At 51.5% G+C, this 25,631-nt stretch overlaps 1 protein-coding gene across 10 annotated transcripts in view; it reads right to left on the bottom strand.

Annotated features, from left to right (window-relative positions):
* GOLGA3 (golgin A3) overlaps window positions 1-21,408 on the bottom strand; it is a 55,044-nt gene extending 33,636 nt beyond the window's left edge. The window contains exons 1-7 of one of the 10 annotated variants that reach the window (XM_028830242.2): window positions 21,301-21,408; window positions 13,986-14,320; window positions 9,841-9,993; window positions 6,806-6,918; window positions 3,767-4,425; window positions 2,965-3,076; window positions 934-1,240 (exon numbers count right to left, since the gene is read on the bottom strand). In XM_028830242.2, the coding sequence (XP_028686075.2) occupies window positions 934-1,240; window positions 2,965-3,076; window positions 3,767-4,425; window positions 6,806-6,918; window positions 9,841-9,993; window positions 13,986-14,142 (1,501 nt within the window). In that variant the 5' untranslated portion in view covers window positions 14,143-14,320; window positions 21,301-21,408. Of the gene's footprint in view, window positions 1-933; window positions 1,241-2,964; window positions 3,077-3,766; window positions 4,426-5,419; window positions 5,546-6,805; window positions 6,919-9,720; window positions 9,994-13,985; window positions 14,321-20,604; window positions 21,154-21,300 lie in introns of those variants that run through there. The other 9 variants (XM_028830241.2, XM_015109787.3, XM_001083474.5 and 6 more) reach the window with 9 other exon arrangements.
* Window positions 21,409-25,631: the final 4,223 nt, after the last annotated feature.

The following is a 25,631-nucleotide window of genomic DNA, read 5'->3' on the forward strand; positions in this document are numbered from 1 at the left end:
ACAGGCGTGAGCCACCGCGCCCGGCCTGTTCTTGAATATTTTAAATGGAATCTGCAATTCTGTGGAATAAGTGGGCAGCTCTACACCCCCGAAATACCACCGGACTTTTGAGGCAGGATGCATGTAAATGATCACTGCAGACAGTCCAGGGTCTGAGGTCGATCTCCAAGACCTAATTCATTCCCCTGGATGTGCATGCAAAAATGTACACAATTCCACAAGTTCAACTAAAAATTGTATTTCCTTTAGAAAAGTGGCCTCCTTATGTGTAAATTATAAACCAATGCAACCCCCACAGGGATAGTCACAAGCCAACAGAGCTGTCAGCACCAGCCCCAGCTCGCTGGGCGCCTGCCTGGATCGGGGGCTGGGGAAGGAGGAGGACGTGGCAGCGTGGTAGGGACCAGTCAGGGGAGGAGGAGGGCGCGGCCAGGAGGAGGAGGTGTGCCGGGGACCAGTTGAGGAAGAAGGAGGGCGGTGGCGGGGAAGGAGAAGGACATGGCCAGGGACCAGTAGAGGAAGGAGGATGGCGCAGCAGGGACCAGTCAGGGAAGGAGGAGGCCGCGGCAGGGACCAGTCAGGGAAGGAGGGCGTGGCCAGGGAAGGAGGAGGGTGTAGTGGGGACAGTCGAGGAAGGAGGAGGGCGCGGCAGGGACCAGTCGGGGAAGGAGGCGGCCACAGTGGGAACCAGTCAGTCAAGGAAGACGGCATGGCCAGAGAAGGAGGGCGTGGCCAAGGAGGGCATGGCTAGGGAAGGAGAAGGGTGTGGCAGGGACCAGTAGAGGAAGGAGGAGGGTGTGGTCGAGGAAGGAGGGCGCAGCAGGGACCAGTCGAGGAAGGAGGAGGGCGCAGCAGGGACCAGTCAGGGAAGGAGGAGGCCGCAGCAGGGACCAGTCAGGGAAGGAGGAGGGCGTGGCCAGGGCCTGGCCTCACCTGTGTTGTCCTTGCTGAGCATGCTCTTCTGCATGTCCTCCACTTTGGCCACGAGCCTCTGGTACTGCTCCTCGGCCACCTGCAAGTCGTTGTTGGACGATGCCAGGCTGGCATTTTTTGCCTCCAGCATGTTCTGCAGGTCGGTCATGGCTCGCTCCAGGTCCCAGCATGACTGCTTCAAAGTGTCCACCTCCGAGCTGAGCGAATCCTGCCGCTGCTGGCTGCTGTGGCTGCACTCCACCTGCGCCTGCAGCTTCGTGCTGACGGCGGCCAGCTGGGCCTGTAGCTCAGCCTTCTCTTTAAGTGCCTGAAAAGATCCCAACAACCACAATGACTTTCAGAAAACCAGTCACTTCCGTCCAGTGTATTAACAGGAACACAACTGGCGAGTCAGTCAGGGCCTGACGGGGGACCCTGAGACCCCCAGGCGCTCTCCCAGGGCCTGACAGGGGACCCTGCCCCGAGACCCCAAGGCACTCTCCCAGCACAGCCGTCCCAGAAGAAGGCGACTTTCCAAACAGGCCCAGGACGCACACGGAGCTGCACTAGTTTTGGGCCCAACTGCACCTGCACAGGGCAGCGCTCGGGCAGGGCTGGGGAAGCACCCTTCTCCTGCGAGGACACGGGAAACGTGTTCAAAACACCAAACGTGCACATGGGCATGCCAGATATGGCATGGATACGGCACGCGCACACAGAATGCCAGACGTGTAGAGGGACCCCTGAGAGATTAACAGTGGATTCGGATCTGGGGGGAAATGGGCAAAAAACACAGGCAAGGAAAGGTGGCTGCTTCCTAAGTGCGGCTCTAGGGGCTCCAGCCAGGGCCACGGGACACAGCACAGTCCTGAGTGACCACGGCAATGCTGTGTGGCCCCACGAGCAGCAGAGAATCGCTAGCGAAAATCACCCCACCACCGACCCCAACCGGCCCCCACCGGCCCCCACACTAAGGCCTACGGGGAGGGATCCAGTTCACACATCACCAAGACAACAAACACCCAAAGCAACTGAGGAAACACAAACTCAAGGATACCCTAGAGCAAGGGGCCAGCAACCACCACACCTGAAACAACCCTCACGATCGTGGTGTGGATGCAACCGAAGCACCGATCAGTGACCCCAAGAGGATAAGAAGACAAAGTGCAGTGAGAGCAAGCCACCATTCGAGAGAGTGGCTACACAGAGGAAGGGAAACGCGTCCGGCGACGGGAGGCTCACGCTGTAACGCTGGAGAAGTGACGACTGTACAACCAGAATTAGCCTCAAAACAGCCGAAATCACCTTTTCCGTAGACACAGCTTTAGGTGGTTTGTGTCCAAGGACCATGTTGTACAAGAACACCATCTTCAGCATGAGATGTGCATTTAGCAAGGCAAGCTCCCGGCGCGGTGAGCAGCTACGGCCCTGCTCTGCGGCCCCGTTCGCTGCAGGAGGCCCCCTCAGCCCCGTCGCCTCAGGGCCTGGGTGCAATCTCACGCTTCCACGACAGAAGCAGACAGCTGACCCCCACTGAACAGATTTACTCAACTGTCGGCAGACGGTAAATACCTAGCTCTTTGCTATGGGTAAAGTGCATACAACAAAATGACAAAGGAGAGCTGAAAAAGGGATGGAAAATGATGTTTCTGGCACATGCTAACCAAAGCCAGCGTGTGTGGCTTTTTCTGCTATAGCAAAACTAGTATCAGAAAAAGCAGAAAGCACTACAAAGAAACAAGGTTCACTGTGCCAGAAAAAGGTGCAACCCACCAAGAGAATTTAACTCTTAAGGCCTGTGAGACACCTAACATCTAGGAAATACTCTGGTGAGACGCAGGGAGAAATGGACCCACGCATGATGAGGCAGGAAACTCACACCTCTTTCTAAGGCTGACAATAGACAAAAAACGTAAAGATGCAGAACACTCGGCTGCCAGACACGCTGCGGCGGCTGATTCCCAACCACATCTTGAAACCTCGTACCCAGCAGAGGAGCCACACGTGCTTTCCGACTTCGCCGCCCGCTAAGACGTCGAGGGCGTCCGTTACCTGACTCGCCTCCAGTGACAAGGCTTCCAGCTGTCCTTCGAGTCGCATTTTCTCTTTGAGCACCTGCAGCATCTCCTCCTGGGTTTCTGCTGCAGAGCTCTCCAAGGACACGCTGGGGACAAAAGCACGGGTCAGGCCTGTGCGAGCCAGAGCCATCCTGATTTTCCTTCATATTCCTCCATGTTCTCCAAATTCCACACACCCCTGCTGCTCTCTCCCAATCTTTTTAAATTAAGTAGAGAGCTAAGGCTTGCATGAACGCACGGATGAACATTCCTGCCAACAGTCGGCACCTCACAACGCGGGAACCGTTAGGAAACGTGAGACGGGCATTGTGCAGCTTAGTGACAAGTATATGCAAACAGGAGAATGGATATTTTAATAACACAGACGATTGCTGATTATTCCAACTCTACTGCTTAAAAAACAGCAGACTTGGTATGAATGAAATGTTCATGTCAAGACTAAGGACAGAATCAGGAAGAAAAGCTGTGTATCCCTGTTCCAGTGCGGAGAGTCCTGGGCTGGGGAAGCAACATCTAAGGTCAGGCCCTCTGTCGGCCCCTCCCACCTCTGCTATGGCCCCACTGACCCCTGCCCGCCCCGCCCCCTCTGTCGGCCCCTCCCACCTCTGCTATGGCCCCACCGACCCCTGCCCGCCCCGCCCCCTCTGTCGGCCCCTCCCACCTCTGCTATGGCCCCACCGACCCCTGTCCGCCCCGCCCCCTCTGTCGGCCCCTCCCACCTCTGCTATCGCCCCGCCCACCTCCACCCGCCCCGCCCACCTCTGCTGTCCCCCCACCTGCTGCAGATGCTCTCTCTCCGACTCCGCACCTCCCCGTTGACCTCCTGCCCCTGGTCTTGGTGCTCAGCGGCTGCAGCCTGGAGGACGTCCTTAATCGAGGGGAACTGGCCCAGCGTATCCGCAGGAATCTCCTGGCCGTTGACCATATAGGGGGTGTCCTGCGTGCCCACCGTCTTCGACAGAACGCCATAGGTCCCTCGGGTGGAGGCGCTGCTGTACGATGAGCTGTCGCTGTCATTTCCATCCACCTCAGACACGCTGTCTCCAGCCAGGGAGGCGTTCTCCAGACGGTCGTCAGTGTCAGGGGACAGGCTGATCTCAGACACAACGGACGCTGCGCTGCTTCTGTTCTGCTTCAGGGAACCCTTGGTAGAATCGGGAACCGGAACATTTCCCCCGGAATTCCCAGCATTTGAATCTTCAGTTCTGTAATCGGCCAGAGACCGGATTTTGCTTGACTTGGAACTTTTTTTCTCCTTAGGGTGTGCCGGAAGCCCCAGGCTGCCCACCTTAGGCCCCCGAGGGACACTGGTGCGCAGGAAGGAATATTCTTTTGTCATAGCCACGGTGCTGGCCCTTGGCAAGTTTTCTGGGTTTAACATGAGCTCAGGATCAAGCGTGCTAGAAAGTCTCGTTTTGGTTGCAGGTTGACTGGACTGAGAAGAAAACAAAAGTACAAAAATTACATTTAAAATCCACAAGCAGCATTCTTAAAATTACCATTCAGAACGGTGGCACCGATTATACTCCCTCCACTGACAATCAGAGAGCACCACCTCCCCAGGCCCTCACCACACAGGGTGCGGCGAGGCCATCCTCGGTGGTCTCACTGCTGCAAGGCCCCACTCGAGTGACCAGCATGACCACCCCTGGTCTGAAGCACACTCTTCAGTGAATGACTTCAACACGTTTAAAACAAAACAGCAAGAACCTCCTCATCAGACTCCTCAACAAAACTTTCCCGGCTACTCTCCAGTTTTTTTTTTTTTTAATAAACATAGAAACTTTCTTCAAGGCCGGGCGCGGTGGCTTACACCTGTAATCCCAACACTCTGGGAGGCTGAGGTGGGCAAATCATTTGAGGTCAGGAGTTCAAGACCAGGCTAGCCAACATGGTGAAACCCCCGTCTCTACTAAAAATACAAAAACATGAGTCAGGCATGGTGCTGGGCACCTGTAATCTTGGCTACTCAGGAGGCTGAGACACGAGAATCACTGGAACCCAGGAGGTGGAGGTTGCAGCGAACCAAGATCGCTCCAGCCTGGGCAACAGAGTGAGACTCCGTCTCTCAAAAAAAAAAAAAAAAAATTAGCTGGGTAGGGTGGCACATGCTTTTAATCCCAGCTACTCAGGAGGCTGAGGCAGGCGAATCGCTTGAACCCGGGAGGCAGAGGTTACAGTGGGCCAAGATCACACCACTACACTCCTGCTTGGGTGACAAAGCGAGATTCTGTCTCAAAATACACATATATATTTTTTTCTTTTTTTCTTTTAACTGCTCATTGACAATGCACCTGGTCACCTAAACTCTGATGGGAGATGTACAAGGAGGTGAATGTTGCTTTCATGCCTGCGAACTCAACATCCATTGTGCAGCCCACGGATCAAGGACTAGTTTTGACTTTCAAGTCTTATTACTTAAGAAATACCTTTGTAAGGGTACAACTGCCATAGTCATGGTGATTCCTCTCACGGATCTGGGCAAAGTAAACTGAAAACCTTCTGGAAAGGATTCACCATTCTAGATGCCATTAAGAACATTCATGATTCATGGCTGGAGGAGTCAAAATATCAACATTAACAGGAGTGTGGAAGAAGCTGATTTCTACCCTCATAGACGACTTTGAGGGGCTCCACACTTCTGGGTCCACACACTGCACCCGGCCTTTTTTTTTTTTTGAGACGGAGTTTCGCTCTTGTTGCCCAGGCTGGAGTGCAGTGGTGTGATCTTGGTGGTGGAAACAGCAAGAGAACTAGAATTAGAAGTGGAGCCTGAAGATGTGATTGAATTGCTGCAATCTCACAATAAAACTTGAAAGGGAGGGCTGGGCGCAGTAGCTCACGCCTGTAATCTCAACACTTTGGGAGGCCAAGACCAGCGGATCATGAGATCAGGAGATCGAGACTATCCTGGCTAACATGGTGAAACCCCGTCTCTACTAAAAATACCAAAAACATTAGCCGGGCGTGGTAGTGGGCGCCTGTAGTCCCAGGTACTCGGGAGGCTGAGGCAGGAGAATTGCGTGAACCCGGGAGGCGGAGCTTGCAGTGAGCCAAGACGGCGCCACTGCCTGGGCGACAGAGCAAGACTCCATCTCAAAAAAAAAAAACACTTGAATGGGTAAAATCCTATCAAACAGCACTGCATGTTACAGAGACACCTTTTGTAAGAGAGTGAATCACCATGGCAAACTTTACTGCGGTTTGAAGAAATTCCTACAGCCCAATCTTCAGCAACCACCACCCTGATCAGTCAGGAGCCATCAAACTTGACGCAAGATCCTCCAACAGCACAGAGATTACACTTGCTGAAGGCTCAGATGATCGTCAGCATCTTTTAGTAATAAAGCATTTTCAAATTACGTGGGTACATCCGTTTTATTTAGACACAGTGCTACTGCACACTTAGTAAACTACAGAAGCGTATACACATAACTTCTTTATGCTCTAGGAAACCAAAACCATGTAGGACTTGCTCTATTGCAATGTTTACATTTTTGTGGTGGTCTGGAACTGAACCCACAGTGTCTCTGAGGTCACCTGTGTTTGCTTTCTTTGCTTTTCAATTGGCAGATTTAGAAATAAAATGTGCTTGTTGCAAAAGAAGCAGGACCAGGCAGGGGGCACAAGCCAGGCTCCTGTGGAGTCCCCCAGAGGTGGGACCCACACGACAGGAGCAGAGTCAACCGCTGCAGAGGCCCCTGAGCCCATGGCAGCTCACAGAAGCCAATGGCAGGTCCCAGGGTTATGTGGGACCAACAGCTGTCTCTAGGGCAGGAAGCTTTCCATGAGCTTGTTTGGGAGAGGGGACTCACCCTCTCCTGCTGGCGCTTCACCCTGTACTGTTTGAGCTGCTCTTCCAGCCACTTCCGAGCCTGAAGTCGGACCTGCTCCTCCTTCTCCAGTGGCAGGGAAGAATCTGTAGAGCCTGCAATGGGAAAATGGCCATTTGGAAACTCATCAAATACCAGGATGCAGAACAATCAGGCACAAGAACTTGGTCGTTTTGTACTTAATTACCCATATATTTTACACCTAAACAATGCAGAGCCATCTTGTTTGGAAGGACAATTTCTAGATCAAGAGAGAACTGTGAGCCCCTGACACTGACCACAGGCGGGAACCACCTCACAGGAGACACACTGGTCAGGCACTGGGTCTGTGATCCCAGGACGAGTACACCCCACCTGGGGGCATCCCCCGGTAAAACAGGAAACCACGGCAAGTGACTTTTTTTTTTTTTTGAGACAGAGTCTCGCTCTGTCTCCCAGGCTGGAATGCAGTGGTGCAATCTCGGCTCACTGCAAGCTCCACCTCCTGGGTTCAAGCAATTCGCCTGCCTCAGCCTCCCGAGTAGCTGGGATTACAGGCGCCCACCACCACGCCCAGCTAATTTTTTGTATTTTTAGTATAGATGGGGTTTCACCATGTTAGCCAGGATGGTCTCGGTCTCCTGACCTCATGATCCGCCCACCTCAGCCTCCCAGAGTGCTGGGATTACAGGCGTGAGCCACTGCACCCGGCCTTTTTTTTTTTTGAGACGGAGTTTCGCTCTTGTTGCCCAGGCTGGAGTGCAGTGGTGTGATCTTGGTTTACTGCAACCTCTGCCTCCTGGGTTCAAACGATTCTCCTGCCTTAGCCTCCTGAGTAGACGGGATTACAGGCATGCAACACCACACCTGACTAATTTTGTATTTTAGTAGAGGTGGGGGTTTCTCCATGTTGGCCAGGCTGGTCTCGAACTCCTGACCTCAGGTGATCCGCCCGCCTCAGCCTCTCAAAGTGCTGGGATTACAGGCGTGAGCTGCCGCGCCTGGCAGCAAGTGCCTTTTAACAACAGAAAGAACTGGGTTTAAAGCTGGAGCTGTGCCGAGCACTCTGAGGCAGGCTCAGCTCTCACCACGCTGCAACTTCCCCTGGCTTCACAGCAGGTTCTCCTGACCCCGCTGGGAGGAGCACGTGAAAAGCCGGCACTGTGGAGTTACAGGCAGTACCCAGCCACAGGAGCTCAGCCGCCGCTGGGTCACGAGACCCCGCGTGCATTTCCTTGCGCAGTTACATTTGGGGTCCGCTTTGACGCACAGCTCATCTCAGCTCCTACAGTCACAAGCCACGTTACAAAAAGGCTCTGGCAGTACTCAAACGGCTGAAGCCTGGCGCCAGGCGTCACTGCAGAGTAAATGCTGCACAGGCTCCGCCCTCCAGGGCTGGAAGCAGATTACCTCAGTCTCCAGACAGACGAGACTCCAATCCGAGGTCATGCTCCGGGACAGGAGGGGAAAATTATAACGTTTTAGCCAAAACCAGAATTTAAAATATCTAAAACCCAGACCGTTCATTTTGGGTGATGAAAGGGGTGCATGGTGCGTGCCAACGTGTTACAGTTACAAACCCAGGGCTCCACTTCCCAGGGCTGAGTGTGTGGCCCTTGTCCTTCCTAAGCTAACAGCAGACACAGCCCGATGGCCTGGGTGCCGACCAGAGAAGGGAAGCATAATCACGCAGCAACACTTTACACACGGCACCCTCCTTACATGTGGATGCTGAGGAGATGAGCAGCTACTGTCCTAAATAATCCCTAAAATCTGAGTAGTCACCAAGAATTTCACTGCAAATGTACCATTATTAGTTTATACATTTTATCACTGAAAAGATCTCTAGTCCTTTTCACGAGGCAAAGTGGTCCAGATGGCTAGACCGTAAGTAGCAAATGTAGGTCTACGGCCATCAGACAGATATTTACACAAGTCGGCAAAATGATCAGGGTTTCAACCAAACACTGATGCAGGAGACAGGCTCAGAGCCAGGCGCCAGCAGGAACAGGTGACCGGGGCATCCCACAAAGGCGTGCACGCAGACCCAGCACTGCTGTCACACGGGCACCTGGGCCAGAGCTCACACATCTGTAACTTTAGGACCCCAAAAGTAAATAAACTAAGTTGAAAAAAATCAGGAATCTAGACTTTTTTACATGCTACTTCTCAACTTAAACGCTGGCAATGAGTTTTCAGAATTGTTTCAAATAAACACATGTGAAATGCAGTTTGATTTCAGTAATTTGGGGGGTTTTGTTGTTTTTATTTAGTTTTAAGAAATTTTTAAAAATATACTGCAGGCCAGGCACAGTGGCTCACGCCTATAATCCCAGCATTTTGGGAGGCCAAGGTATGACGATCACTTGAGCCCAGGAGTTCAAGACCAGCCTGGGCAACATGGTGAGACCCTGTTTCTATAAAAAAAAAAAAAAAAAAATTAAGAATACCCGGGTGTGGTGGCGTGCACCTGTTGTCCCAGCTACTTGACGACAGAGGCAGGAAGATACCTTGAGCCTGGGAGGCAGAGGCTGCAGTGAGCTCTGACTGTACCACTGGACTCCAGCCTGGGCGACAGAGCAAGATCCTGACTCTAATTAAAAGAACAAAACAGGCTGGATGCCCACGGTCTGCTTACCAAGCACCTGGGTGACACAGGACATGCAGGCCGGCCTTTAACGCAAGAGCGTCAGCACCGCTGCCAGTCAGACCGTAGCAGAGCCTGGACTCCAACTGCATCTTCACTCTCTAATGTGAAGCTGTCTTTGCTAAACGCACAGCCCTGCATGGGACTTGGAAGGCACACAGCAGGCACAGGCACACAACGGCTCAGACAGCAAGTGCGCAGGGCACCTGCTCCCAAGGGGCTGAGCGACACGAACATGGAGAGTGGGAAAGCGGCGGGAACGGATGCTTACACAGTTGCGTTTCTTGCATAGGAAGACTGAGTCTGAGAGACTGCAAAGCTTCTTTTCTAACACTGCCCTCAGCACTAGTTCCCTGAGCCTTCCTTAGGTTGTCATGGAAACCAGCCACACCTGGAGAGGCATCAGGGCCCACTGGGCTTGTGGTGGGGTCGAGAGATGACGGAGGGTCTGGCGAGGGTGGCATTGGCCCGTTCTGACAGAGGCCTCCCTGGCCAGGTCCATCTGGGCTTTCTCCTTCCGTGGAAGCTCTGTTTACCTCAGCACCTGGAAAGACAGAGTACGCTGGACCACCGTGGATTTAACAACAAGTGATGTCGCTTTTCAGACACGCAGCTGGAGTAGGAGAGAAGAGGATCCAGACTCATGAGCACAGTACCTTCTCACCCCACAAAGGCGTTCACTCTGAGAAGAGCAGCCCATGGGCCCCGTCCCACAGCCGGGGTGGCCAGGATAAGGCCCACAGCCCTGCTGGTGTCATGTCCTCCCTGTAAGGTGAACTCACCCTCCACGCCTCCACTCTGGCTGTAGAATTTATGTAGTAACGACAGTAACATTTCCTCTTTTTATTTTTATTTTTTGAGATGGAGTCTCGCTCTAGTGCCCAGGCTGGAGTGCAGTGGCACAATCTCAGCTCACTGCAAGTTCCACCCACCGGATTCAAGCGATTCTCCTGCCTCAGCCTCCCGAGGAGCTGGGATTACAGGCACCCACTACCACATCCGGCTAATTTTTGGTCTTTTTAGTAGAGACGGGGTTTCACCATGTTGGCCAGGCTGGTCTCAAACTCCTGACCTCAAGTGACCCGCTCATCTGCCTCGGCCTCCTGGAATGCTGGGATTACAGGCGTGAGCCACTGCACCTAGCCAATGTTTCCTTTCCATTTAAGTAAAACCAATAAGAAATCTTATGAAAGTTGACTGTTTAAAACAAGCAAAAACCACAAACGCTTAAAACACAGCTGACAATCTTTCTAGCAGGCACTGGGAACAGCAGTGATAATCAGAGTCACAGCCTCACATTTACAAAGGCTGATTCTGGAGTCATTTCAAAGCCTAAGCCTATCCTCCAAGGCGAGGACCCTACGGCAAGGAAGTGGATTACGTCATCAGAACACCACCCGCGAAGCAGAGACAAGCCAGAACTGCGCTTCTGCTCAAACACTGCCTGCTGGGTAAAGGCCTGGGTTGAACCAGTGACAATTCTATACCCACGTGCTACCTCAGTTCACCCACTAACATGATTATATATAAATTACCCACAACACAAACTAAAACATATTTCCTCATCACACGGAAGAAAGACTTCTTTCAATGAAGTGATTTTCAGTCTTTTCCCTGCCCCCAACTGCTGACTGGCGGGTGGGTCAGTTCAAAGAACCAAGACATGTGAGGGGGAAGGGAGGGTCCTCAGGGGGTTCTGGCCCTGGTTCCAGTGGCTCTCGAGGCCTGGCAACACCCCTGCCTCTCACAGCGGTCGGCATTCCTTGGATCCTATGTGCATGCAGTAGAGTAAATTCGCTTTTTGCTCAGGCAAATTAAAAATGGGTTTCTTTCACTTGCAAATGTGAGTCCAAACACAGCTACTTACTGTCATGCCTCCTGAAAGAAAAACCAGAGTAAAAGCAGGGGTGCCACAGACAGGAAGCCAGAGCAAGGGGACCCCGTCAACGCACTGAGACGCCTTTCATGCAAACGACCCGGGAGCTCCACTGCTGGGAGAGGGGGAACCTTGCATTTCAGATAAAAGTTAATGGGTTAGGCCAGGCGTGGTGGCTCACGCCTGTAATCCCAACACTTTGGAGGCCGATGCAGGTGGATCACTTGAGGTCAGGAGTTCAAGACCAGCCTGGCCAACATGGTGAAACCCTCATCTCGACTAAAAAGACAAAAATTAGCCACGCACGGTGGCACGCATCTGTAATCCCAGCTACTTGGGAGGCTAAAGCAGGAGAATCACTTGAACTCGGGAGGTGGAGGTTGCAGTGAGCCAAGATCGCGACACTGCACTCCAGCCTTGGCGACAGAGCAAGACTCTATCTCAAAAAAACAAAAAACAACAAAAAAAGAGGTTGGCCACATGCAGTGGCTCTCGCCTGTAATCCCAGCACTTTGGGAGGTGAAGGTGGGAGGATAACTTGAGGCCAGGAATTCAAGACCAGCCTGGGCAACGGCAAGACTGTCTCTATAAAAAGTTTTTAAAATGAACCAGGCAACTGGGCACAGGGGCTCACACCTGCAATCCCAGCACTTTGGGAGGCCGAAGCGAATGGATCACCAGAGATCGGGAGTTCGAGACCAGCCTGATCAACATGGAAACTCCATCTCTACTAAAAATACAAAATTCGCCGGGCGCGGTGGCTCACGCCTGTAATCCCAGCACTTTGGGAGGCCGAGGCGGGCGGATCACAAGGTCAGGAGATCGAGACCACGGTGAAACCCCGTCTCTACTAAAAATACAAAATATTAGCCGGGCGCGGTTGTGGGCGCCTGTAGTCCCAGCTACTCGGGAGGCTGAGGCAGGAGAATGGCGTGAACCCAGGAGGCAGAGCTTGCAGTGAGCCGAGATCGCGCCACTGCACTCCAGCCTGGGCGACAGAGCGAGACTCCGTCTCAAAAAAAAAAAAAAAAAAAATTCCAAAATTAGCTGGGCATGGTGGCACATGCCTGTAATCCCAGCTACTCGGGAGGCTGAGGCAGAAGAATCGCTTGAATCTGGGAGGCAGAGGTTGCGACAAGCTGAGATCGCACCACCGCACTAAGCCTGGGAGACAAGAGCAAAACTCTGTCTCAAAAAAAAAGAAAAATCAGCCAGGCATGCTGACACGCATCTGTAGTCACAGCTACCCCAGAGACCAAGGCAGGAGGATTGCTTACGCCCAGGGGCTCATGGCTGCAGTGAGCTATGATTACACCACTGCACTTCAGCCTCCTCAATGGAGCAACACCCTGACTCTAAAAACAGTAATAAAATTTTTGAAACAGAAAAATGAAGAGGTAGAGGCTGCAATTAATCAAGCATCTTGCTCAAGGGCACAATGCTCCTGAGTGGCAGATCTAACAGCAGGTTCCATGGCTGTGGGTCTCAGAACCCCTGACCTTGGGCCTCCAAGCTGTCATCTGCCTCACCTGATGTTTTCGTAGCAAGGACCAGCGAAGCCATCCTAAGTGCCTGAGTATCATTTTACAGGAATTAGACTGTGATTTCTGATAGTAAATTAGCACATCTATAGTCTACTGTTTTAAAGCACTGAACCTCCTGGCCAGAAAGAGGCAGGAGAACTGAGTGAATAACTAACTCACCCTTTCCCTCTGACACGTGCATAGCCCCGGGGGGCTAACATAAAATTGTGCTCAGTAATCCTTAGATCTCTATTGAAATAGTTCTGAATTCTAGCTATTAAAAATTTGGCCACTGACCAATCAAAAAGGCAGAATTTGGCCAGGCACAGTGGCTCACTCCTGTAATCCCAGCACTTTGGGAGGCTCAAGTGGGTGGATCACTTAAGATCAGGAGTTCGAGACCAGCCTGACCAACATGGTGAAACCCCATCTCTACTAAAAATACAAAAAACAGCTGGGCGTGGTGGTGGGTGGGCACTTCAGGAGGCTGAAGCAGGAGAATCGCTTGAACCCGGGAGGTGGAGGTTGCAGTGAGCTGAGATTGTGCCACTGCACTCCAGCCTTGGCAACAGGACACTGTGTCACACACACACAAAAAAGGGGCTGGGTGCGGTGGCTCACGCCTGTAATCCCAGCACTCTGGGAGGCTGAGGTGGGCGATCACCTGAGGTTGGGAGTTCGCGACCAGCCTGACCAACATGGAAAAACCCTATCTCTAATAAAAATACAAAAAACAGCCGGGGGTGGCGGCGCCTGTAATCCCAGCTACTCGGGAGGCTGAGGCAGAAGAATCGCTTGAACCCAGGAGGTGGAGGTTGCAGTGAGCCGAGATCTCGCCACTGCACTCTAGCCTGGGCAACAAGAGTGAAACTCCATGTCAAAAAAAAAAAAAAAAAGGTAGAATTCTGGGCAGGGAACACGACAAAGACCCATAGATCCCTTCAGGGAAACACTGCTGCTGCCCCACAGGTGTCAAATGGCGTTCTGTTTAGCAGGAATGTGCCTGATCTAAAGGTGGCATCATTCAGTTACTAAAACATACTCTGAAGTGAAAAGCTCACAGTGGTCTCAACACCACGTCCTCCCTCAATACCACGTCCTCCTGTGACCAGCACACAGAGGAACCTGACGACTTACGCTGGGCTTTGTCCTGCTGGTCAGGTGGCACCAGCGGATCCTGGTCAGGTGGCACCACTGGGCCCGGGGGCTTCAGGGGGCCCTCGGGGAGAGCCAAGGGGCCACTGTGGGATCTGTCCTCCTGGAGGCCATCCTGCTCAGCCGACGCACCGTCCATGGTCAGGACGACACCAGCTGCACTGACGCCGTGGGGCTACAAGTGAACCTTGGTCAAGCGTGGTTTCTGCCATCAGCAACAGCCAAGAGCCCCTGGGAGGGGCCCCACTGTGTCTCCCATTTTCAGGAGATCGAATGACTCAAATGGCTTGAGGTTAAACCAGCTAATATCATGATACCTGACAGGAGAGAAAGAGAAAAAATGTATTATGAAACTTTTACTTGTCAGATTTCAAGTATCGATTACAAAATTAACATTTGGTTCCCAATTTGCATATGTACAAGAAACAAATACAGACTTTTTCATTCAGCAAATAATCCTGGAACGCCTACAATGTCCTAGGTTTTGCGGCTAAAATGCTGAACCAGCCACACTGGGCCCCTTCCTGAAGGAGCTTAATGTCTGTGTCGGTGCCAACTAAAGAACATCCTACCGGGACAGTGCGGCTTTCTGTCCCGGAGTAGCTGTATTGTGGAGTAGCTGTCACACAGGGCAACTGAGGAACTGAGTTTTAAATTTAAAATTAATTGGCCGGGCGCGGTGGCTCAAGCCTGTAATCCCAGCACTTTGGGAGGCCGAGGCGGGTGGATCACGAGGTCAGGAGATCGAGACTATCCTGGCTAACATGGTGAAACCCCGTCTCTACTAAAAATACAAAAAACTAGCTGGGCGTGGTGGCGGGCGCCTATAGTCTCAGCTACTTGGGAGGCTGAGGCGGGAGAATGGCATGAACCCGGGAGGCGGAGCTTGCAGTGAGCCGAGATCACGCCACTGCACTCCAGCCTGGGAGACACAGCGAGACTCCGTCTCAAAAAAAAAAAAAAATAAAAAAATAAAAAAAAATTAAAAAAAATAAATAAAATTAATTAATTTGGGCCAGGTGTGGTGGCTCACCCATGTAATCCCAGCAATTTGGGAGGCCGAGGCAGGCAGACCACATGAGATCAGGAGTTCAAGACCAGACTGGCCAACATGGTGAAACCCCATCTCTACTAAAAATACAAAAACTAGCTGGGCGTGGTGGTGCACACCTGTAATCTCAGCTACTCGGGAGGCTGAGGCAGGAAAGTTGCTTGAACCTGGGAGGTGGAGTTTGCAGTGAGCCGAGATCATGCCACTGCACTCCAGCCTGGGCAACAGAGTGAGACTCCATCTCAAAAAAAAAATTAGGCCAGATGCAGTGGCTCACACCTACTATCCCAGCACTTTGGGAGGCCGAAGTGGGTGATCACCTGAGGTCAGGAGTGCAGACCAGTCTGGCCAACAGAGTGAAGCCCTGTCTCTGCTAAAAATACAAAAAATAGCTGGGTGTGGTGGTGGGCACCTGTAATCCCAGCTAGTTGGGAGGCTGAGGAAGGAGGGTCACTTGAACCTGGGAGGCGGAGGTTGCAGTGAGCTGAGATCGCACCACTGCACTCCAGCCTGGGCAACAGAGGGAGACCCCATCTCAAAAAAATTTAAAAATTAAAATAGACTCGCAGGCCTAGGTGTGCTAGGGCACGCTCCCCTCTCAGCCAGTGGAGTGACTGTCCAAGGCCAAGGCTCCTGCTGGCAGCTCTACCCCTTCAGGTTGGACAGCTCAGATCTGGAGAAACAAAACTTTAAAAAGCAGGTGCCATGGATGTGGTAACTGTATACAGGGGGTACAAGGACACCAGAAAGGCAGCTGCCTTGGAGTGGGGGCACAGAGAGGGCATCTCACAGCAGGGCCCGTTCCCGTCTTTACCTGTAGCTGGGTTAGAGCGCTCTCTCTCTCTCTCTGTCTCTCGCATGCACACTCCTTCTCTCTTAGCCCTGCTGGGCTACATTCAGGTGAGCAAAACTTTGCCCAACATTTGACAAGTGATTATCCACCTTGAAATGTGCTGGTGATATTATTAACTTGTTTCCTTATCAACAGGTAAGATGCTAGCACGAGCTTCCATTCATTCTGCAGAAATGTTGGCATTTATTCCTTTAAAATCAGTTTCATATTAACCTACATTATGTTCCGTGTTTAACATTTTTCATGATAAACATTACACAACCTTCGCCTCTAGCTTACAAATCCCACACAGAAGGTACAGACAAGAAGCTCACGTGGGACTGCGCGCAGTGGCTCACGCCTGTAATCCCAGCACTTTGGGAGGCCAAGGCGGGCAGATCACCTGAGGTCAGGAGTTAGAGACCACCTGGCCAACATGGTGAAACCCCATCTCTACTAAAAATACAAAAAACTAGCCGGGTGTGGTGGCAGGTGCCCATAATCCCAGCTACTTGGGAGCCTGAGGCAGAAGAACCACTTGAACCTGGGAGGCAGAGGTTGCAGTGAACCAAGACCACACCATTGCACTCCAGCCTGGGCAACAAGAGTGGAAACTCCGTCTCAAAAAAAAAAAAGAAAAGGGCCGGGCGCAGTGACTCACGCCCGTAATCCCATAACTTTGGGAGGCCAAGGTGGGTGGATCACTGGAGGTCAGAATTTCAAGACCAGCCTAACATGGTGAAACCTCATGTTTACTAAAAATACAAAAATTAGCCAGGCATGGCGGCATGTGCCTGTAATCCCAACTACTCAGGAGGCTGAGGCAGGAAAATCGCTTGAACCTGGGAGACAAAGGTTGCAGTGAGTCAAAATTGTGCCACTGCACTCCAGCCTGGGAGACAAGTGCAAAACTCCATCTCAAAAAAAAAAAGCAGCCCACGTGGCTGGTCCTCGGGAGCACGTGTGCCGCTGGCCCCACAGCAGGATGTCCCTGTCTTTCTAGTTTTTACTCTCACTCTATCTGCCCTCTAGACTGGTCACCCGTAAAAGAGGAAACCCATGGTGGTGGGTGTCACCCAGTCCACTGACGCAGTCAGTAACTCACTGAAGGGCGTGCAGACCTGTATCTGCTCATAGCTATAATAATCCACCATTCCTCTCTGCCGCCTTGCATCCTACAGGCCAGAGACAGTTATGAGTTCATAAGAGTGTTGCTCAGAGCATTAAAAGATTACGTATGCTATTAGCATGAAACTAGCAGTAACGGTTTGTAACCAGAAAGCACGGTGAATAGAAATGTGTCATAACATTAGTAACTATAAACCCAGCACAGCTAATCAGGAAACTACTGTAAACAAAGGATCCTCGGAGTCTTGACTCAGGGTGCCTGGCACATATAAATATTTAAAGATTAAAACAATGTCTGAATCACAGAAGTGAAGGAAGTTACTGAGGCTGGTCAAGAGCTAATCCTGTGTGCAACAAATTCTCAATCTCACTTTTGTGTCTACGACCATCTAGTAACATCTTTCATCCCTGGATTTTCCAGGTGGGTGGGTGATAAAGGGGCCCTAGAGCCTGGGCAGGGATCTGAGCTACACACCTGTCCTTACACACAGCACAGAACCATCTGAAAATCACTTTCCAGGAAAACCACCGGGACCTCCACCAAGCCTGCCCCTCAGCTACAATTGCAGACACGCCCCAGGAGGGGGGGGGGGGGTCAGTCGGCCACACCCACCTGGGAGTGGAGAAGACACCCCCAAACAAGGGGAGGAGCATCAGCAAAGGCTTCCCGTTCGACCACAGACGAATTACAAACCGACACGGGATACACGAGTGGAATGTGGACTCTGCTACGCCACTGAATATTGGCACCTGCACATCTGGTCCTCCTGAAAACTTCCTAGCAAAAGAAAACTTGTGTTTTGCTTTGTGATGTCTTTGCTTCTGCCTTGCGGGGGTGGGGTGATGATATGGAAACGACCGTGTGTGGCTACGTGCGCAGTCCCTCCTGGCCCCTCAGGTAAAGGGTCTTGTCCATCCCCTCTGCCATCGTTGTACCTCACGTGGCCTCCACCACAGCACGTCATGTCTGCCACTGTGTGTGTGCCCATTACATGGCGAGATCCTTGAAGGCAAAGACTCATTCCCCATCTGCCTCCTACCACCTTGAATACTCCCAACTCCTAAAGTGCCAACGCGGATTTAATTTGCCGAATTAAATCTCCAGTTCTGCTGAGTACACTCCTCGGCTACAAAGCTAATGGTTCCAAAACAAAGTGATCAAGTATTTGAATCCTTGAGCGTCAATACTCCCTTTTAAAATATAGAAAACTCTAAACATCTGAAAGCTTCAGTTCCAATGAGGGAGTCCAGGGAGTTAGAAACTGGAAGAGCAGCATCACGACCACAGCCCAGGCACCACCACCTGAACAGAAAGGATGGGACGACCAGCAGGACCCGACTCAGTCATTACAGGCAGAACGTGCAGAGAACTGCTGCAGAGGCCCACAGCGACGACGCCCGGGCCTTACACTGACCAAGGAGGAGGAACATAGCCAACGAAGCTCAGGTCCACCGAGAGGGCATGCCAACACGGTGACAGCCAGCTGCACCAAGCTCTCTGAGTCCAGTGCAGTCACAGATTCGGCTCACATAATGCCCCTGCTGGCGTCCAAGCAGCCCACCCCCCCCAGAACGGGGACCCCGAGACAGCGACTGTAAGTCACAAAGACGGCCCCTGTTTATAGGCAGCTCCTCCTGAAGCCGGACCAGAGAGAGAATTCACTAACTGCCTGGAGTTTGCTGACAGCGATACTTCTTCCTGTAGGGCAATAAGCTGGCAGTCTCGGTCGATCCTCAGTCTTGCTTGATTTTTAGTTAAAATTCGGAATGACTCAGTCATCAGGGCCTCATTACCTCAGACGACTGACAAAAGCCAATCTCCGGGCAGCAAGGAGGAGGAGCAGCCAGTTGCCAGTGCATCACAGAAAGCTGTTATTAGGAACATGACTCGCTTTTGATTTTATTTTTTAAATAAAGAGGCCAGTCTGATCAGTCTCACTTATGATCACTTGCACTCCTACATCTCTAGAGGGAAGAGACGGCACAAAGCTGTCAGAACTCGGAAAGGTACACACAACCCTAGGTTCACAGCTGGGTAACATCAAGGGACTTCACACTGCAAAACCACCACCTCAGGCACCTACAGGACGTTCTGCTTCCCCCACACCTGAATTCTGTATACAGACATTCACGGCTCCATCTACTCCACCTCGTTTCAGCTGTCCTATCGGGTATGACAAACAACAGAGCACAGCCAAAGACCAAACACGATTTCCCAGGAAGACAGTACCTGGTGGAGGCCACACTAGTATCCAAAAGTAAACAGAGATCTATACACAAAGTGAAAACCAAAAGCAAGCCTCACGTCACTGCAGAGACGTAAAGGGCAGGCTTGGAAGTCGGCCTCAGCTCCCGACCCTCCACCACTTAGCTGTGAGATCCTGGGCTAAAGATTTAACCACTTTTAGCCTGTCTCCTCCCGTAAAACAACGAGAAAATGAGTGCAAAATTTTGCCAGGATTAAATACAACAAGGCACAGAGTCTGTCCCATGTCCTCAATAAAATGGCAGTAATTATGATTTTCCCTTTAGTTGTTGCTTGTCAAAATCGCTAAGTAAAAGCCAACCTAAGGCATTCTCACGTGGGAAAGTGCTACATTTTCTTTTTTTTTTTTTGAGACTGAATCTTGCTCTGTCACCTAGGCTGGAGAGCAGTGGCGCGATCTTGGCTCACTGCAAGCTCCACTGTCTGGGTTCACGCCATTCTCCTGCCTCAGCCTCCTGAGTAGCTGGGACTACAGGTGCCCGCCACCACGGCCGGGTAATGTATTGTATTTTTAGTAGAGACGGGGTTTCACCGTGTTAGCCAGGATGGTCTCGGCCTCCCAAAGTGCTGGGATTACAGGCGTGAGCCACTGCGCCCGGCCATGCTACTATTTCTTAAGGCAATGGGGCGGGGGGAGGGGGGGGGGCGGGGGGGGGGAAGCTCCTCTTCAATCTGAGTAAAGTCAAATGATTTATTTCCTTCTATACTGCCCGGAAAGCTATTAAAGGGTTATAAAGGGCTATGTTCATGTCATTTAAAAGACAATTCAAAATAACCCACGACGACGGGTGTGGCTGCTCACACCTGTAACCCCAGCACTTAGGGAGGTTGGGGTGGGGGAATCGCTTGAGGCCAGGAGTTCCACACCAGCCTGGGCAATACAGCAACACACCCAGTCTCTTAAAAAAAAATCCACGAGTCACCTGTAAATGGCTTACACTGTCCCAGTGACAATAAACTCCAATCTCTCACCAATCCAGCACCTGCCTACACCAACATCCTTACCTCCATCGCTTTCCCCCTGTGCCATTACACTCCAGCCACATTCTCCGCCTTAAAACGCCAACCTTTCTCCGCCCTCAGGATCTTCAAACTTTCTGCCTGAGACGTGTTTTTCTCACAATTTTGCCTGGCTTGTTTCTCGTCATAGAGGCCTTAGTACAGAAGTCGCCCGCCCCCCAGGCTCCCACACACCAACCACCGCCCGGTACCCTCTCGGTGGCGACCCTGGGCGTCCCTGTGCTAGGTGAGCTCGGCGGGGGCAGGGACCCAGGCCCACAATGACCAGGACCCGCCGCACGACTGACATTCGTCGGGTTCATACCCGTGACAACGCCCGGCCCCACTCGCTCTGGGCACCTGGAATGGAGACAAGTCCGCCAGCGACAAAGGCAAACAAGGAAGTGCTCGGACTCCTGAAACCCCGGCTTCCCACGAACCACCCGACACCAAGTCACGCTTGTCAGCTGCAAAGGGCCAGACTAAAGGCACAAGCACTGCCCGAGCGGTGGCAGTGGACAGCTTCAGGACATGCCGCGCTCGTCAGGCGCAGACAAGCATTCAGGAGGGCTCGCGGGCACCGGCATGTACAGAGTCAGCTCCGCTGCAGCTGAAGCGGGCGCCCAGGCCCGAGGCCACCGCAGCGAGGAGGGGGCGACTGGAACGGGGCCGTCCCGCAACGCTGCAGGGACGGGCCCAGGCCCCGCCGCCCCACGCCCGGCCTCCGCCGCAGCCCCTCGGGCCTCCCCGGCCCAAGCACGGCTGGAACCAGAGCCCTGAGGCGCCGCGTCACCCCGCCTCTCACCCTGCTGCTGCGGCAGCCACGGAGGCCGCCCGGCCCGGATGCTCCGGCAGAGACGTGGCCGTGCGAGGGGCGGGGCGAGCGGTGCAGCGGCCTCGGGTCCCCGGAAACAGCCTGCACGCGCTGCCTTCGTTCCGGAACAGAGACTGTCCTCCTCTTCTGCCAGCGGCCACCCCAGAGCCAGGGACGCTCTGGCCGCAGGGTCCGGATCGAGCTCACCTCGGAATGTCCTGAGGCCGGCTTCAGAAAGTGACCTTAGGAGTTTGCGGACCTTTCCCTCGTAGAAACACAACTTCCGGACGTGCAGGACCAACTCCTTCAGGAAGCTGAACTGAGCTTCCGGCGGAAGTGGCGTGGCCGGGGCTCGGCGGGGGCGCGGCCGTCCTCGGTGTGGGCGTGACTTCCCCGCCCGCCCTAGCCCGGTCCCCGCCCCAACCCCGCAGCTCCACTCGGCCGGCGCCTTTCGCGCTTCAGGTGCCAGTTCAAAGGCGACGCTGCTTTCGACCCTATTTGCTTCCCCTTTAAAAGGCAAAGCTGGACTGCGCGGGGCGCGGGGCGCTGGGGAACGGCTTTCCACCTTCCCTCGTCCGCCAGGCCGCTCTTCCAGCTGTGAGGAAGGAGGCCGCCTCGGGGTCCTCTGTGATGTTGCGCTCATCTCTGCGGATTTTGGATACAGCCTGTCTACGAACCTTTCTGGGATTTTGATGGGAACTGCTGCAGATCATTTGGGGAGCACGGGCATCGCTGACTCGGTCCTTCATCTGCGTCCATGGTGGCTTCTCCATTTATTTAGGGCTTTTGATTTCTTCCACCAGCATTTCGTAATTTCAGCATACAGATTCTGCACCTTTGAAGTGTATAGTATTTCACATCAAGCAACTGTGACACTGCGTTTTTGACATCGTTTTCTACGTATTCACTGTTGGTCTACACAAACGTGATGAATTCTATCTTGATTTTGTTATCCTGAGACCTCGCTGAACTCATTAGTTTGAGGGTTTATTTGACGTTTTGCCGTTGTCTGTTGTAAAATCCTTGTATTTTTTACATGGGCCATTATCTGCAAATGCAAATTCCAACTCAAAATGATCACAGACTGAGGCGTAAAATCTATGAATGAAACTATACAACTTTTAGAAGAAAACAATTTCTTACGTCTAGAGCTTGGGGAAGAGTTTCTAGATCTGACAAGCAAGCACAATTCACAAAAGTTGATAGCGTAAACTTCATGAAAAAATTAGAAACTTTTCACCAGACACGGTGGCTCGCACCTGTAATCCCAACACTTTGGGAGGCCGAGGCGGGCGGATCACCTGAGGTCAGGAGTTCAAGACCAGCCAAGCCAAATGGTAAAACCCATCTCTACTAAAAATAATTAGCTGGGCGTGGTGGCGAGCGCCTGTAATCCCAGCTACTTGGGAGGCTGAGGCAGAAGAATGGCGAGAACGCCGGGGGTGGAGCTTGCAGTGAGCCAAGATCATGCCACAGCATTCCAGCCTGGGCGACAGAGCGAGACTCCGTCTCAAAAAAAAAAAAAAAAAAAAAAAGGCCAGGCGCGCTGGCTCACGCCTTGTAATCCCAGCACTTTGAGAGACTGAGGAAGGTGGATCACAAGGTCAACAGATGGAGACTATCCTGGCCAACATGGTGAAACCCAGCTCTACGAAAAATACAAAAAAATTAGCTGGGTGTGGTGGTGCGTGCCTGTAGTCCCAGCTACTTGGGAGGCCGAGGGAGGAGGATCACTTGAACCCGGGAGGCAGAAGTTGCAGTGAGCTGAGATCGTACCACTGCACTCCAGCCTGGGTGACAGAGCAAGACTGTCTCAAAACAAACAAACAAACCTTATGAGAAAGACCACATTAAGAGGATGAAAAGATGAGTTACAGACTGTGAGAAAATATTTTCAAACCACGTTTGTTGAAGGACTAGTAGCTAGAATATATAAAGAACTCTCAAAACTTGATAGTTAAAAAAAAAAATACAATTATTCTGGGCACAATGGCTCATGCCTGTAATCTCAGCACTTTGGGAGGCCGAGGCGGGCAAATCACTTGAGGCCAGGAGTTTGAGACCAGCCTGGCCAACATGGAGAAACCCTGTCTCTACTAAAAATATAAAAATTAGCCAGGTGTGGTGGTGCACGCCTGTAATGCCAGCTACTAGGGTGGCTGAGGCACAAAAATTGCTTGAACCTGGGAGGTGGAGGTTGCAGTGAGCTGAGATCATGAGATCATGTCACTGCACTCCAGCCTGGGTGACAGAATGAGACTCCATCTCCAAAATACACACACACACACACCAGAAGACAAGCAAAAAACATGAAAAGACATTTCACTAAAAGGATATATGAGTGGCAAATAAGCTTGTGACCAGGTTCAGCGTCACTAGCCATTACAGAAATGCACATTATGTTGACTTCAGGTGCAGAAGCTCACGCCTGTAATCCCAGCACTTTGGGAGGCCGAGGCAGGTGGATCACCTGAGGTCAGGGGTTTGAGACCAGCCTGACCAATATGGTGAAATCCCATTTCTACTAAAAATACAAAAATTAGCTGGGCATGGTGGCAGGTACCTGTAAGACCAACTACGTGGGAGGCTGAGGCAGGAGAATCGCTTTGAACCCGGGAGGTGGAGGCTGCAGTGAGCTGGGATCGTACCACTGCACTCCAGCCTGGGTGACAGCAAGACCCTGTCTCAAAAAAAAAAAAAAAAAAAAAAAGACTGCCTTGGGATATTAGTATACACCTATTAGAACAGCTGAAATAATATACAGCAGTGGCAATATGGAATGCTGGGAGTAATGTAGTTCAGAGTAATCTCTCAAATAATACACAGCAGTGGCAATATGAAATGCTGGAAATAATCTAGTTTGGGGTAACTAATCTCTCCTACATTGCTGATAGGAACAGCAATAGTGCACCCACTCTGGAATACAGTTGGGCAGTTTCTTTAAAAAGTAAACAGTTTTATGACCCAGCAACTGCGCTCCTAGACATTCAGAGAAATAAACTTATGTCCACACAGAAGCCTGTACGTTACTGACCCCAAACTGGAAACAACCAAAATGTCCTCTGAGGTGGTTAAACCAACCATGGCTACCCACGCCACAGACACCACTCAGCAAGAAAAAGGAGCTGACCACTGATGTGCGCAATAACTCGGATGAAGCTCAAAGGCATTACACCCAGGGAGGAAAGCATCTCCAAAGGTCTACACTGCACGAACTGTATGACATGTCCACTTACATCACAAAATGACAGAATCACAGAGTGGTTGTGGGGGTCAGATTACTATAAAGGGGTAGACGGAGAGAGATTTTTGTGGTGACGGAACTATTCTGTATTTTGTGACCATGGTTACGTGAGTGTCCTCATGTGATAAAACGACAAAATGAAGAAAACACTCCACCAAGCTTAGTTTCCTGGTTTTTGTATTGCACTATCCTAAGGTGTAGCCAATGGGAGAAATCGGGAAAACATTTAATTAGCCTAAGATCCAGTATTTGATAGCACAATAGGGTGAATATAGTTAATAATAGTGTATTGTATATTTTTAAATAACAAAAAAAATGGAACTGGAATGTTCCTAACAAAGAAATGGTATAGGCTTGAGGTGATGGATACCCCAGTTACTGGGAGTTGATTGTTATACATTGTACATCTGTATTAAAACATCCAGGTACCCCATAAATATATACAACCTTTTATGTACCCACAATAATTTAAAATTTTAAACATTTAATTAGCAAGCAAAATTGGACAAATGCTTAATTTAAATACAGGCAGAAACAATGAATCTAATTATATATTAAATTGATGGCACAGTGTGGGAAAAATGCTAATCTAAGTAAAATTCTTAACAGCTTTATTAAGGTACAATTTATATGCAATAAAATATACCCGTGTTGTGTATGCAGTTCAGCAACTGTAGTAAATGTGCAGAGCTGTGCACCCATCACTCCAACCCAGTTTCCGGATACTTCCGTTACCTCAGAAGGATCCTTCTTGCATTCACTCCCCATCCCCTCCACCTAGCCCAACAACCACTCAGCCACCTTCTGTCTTTATGAATGTGCCTCTTCTGGACATTTCATATAAATGGGATCATATCGTATGTGGCTTTCTGGGACACCTTTTCACTTAGCGTGGTGTGTTTAAGGTCCCTCCGCACTGAGCACGTTTCCTCGTTGCACGATACTAGTGTCGGGATACACCCATTTGTCTGTCCATGCATCAGCCGATGGACCCAGAGGTGCCTTACGCGAGCCCAGCACTATTCTGCGTGCGGGGGGTCCCTGCTTTGGTCCAGCTTCATGTTTGTGTGGAGACCTTCAGAGGGCGGTAACTGATGAAAATAAAGCTGGGTGGAGTGTTTGAGCCGGAGGGGCTGCCATCTACATGGGGCCGTGGTTCCTGTTTATTGTGGCCTGCTGTGTGCAGGTACTATTCTAGGCGCGGTCCCAAGTCCCTGCTCTTACAGAACGTACATTCTAGTGGGGACCAGACAACAAGCACAGAAGGTGACAGGAAGAGTCAAGAAGAGACAGA

The sequence above is a fragment of the Macaca mulatta genome, chromosome 11 (assembly GCF_049350105.2).
Source record: "Macaca mulatta isolate MMU2019108-1 chromosome 11, T2T-MMU8v2.0, whole genome shotgun sequence".
NCBI lineage: Eukaryota > Metazoa > Chordata > Mammalia > Primates > Cercopithecidae > Macaca > Macaca mulatta.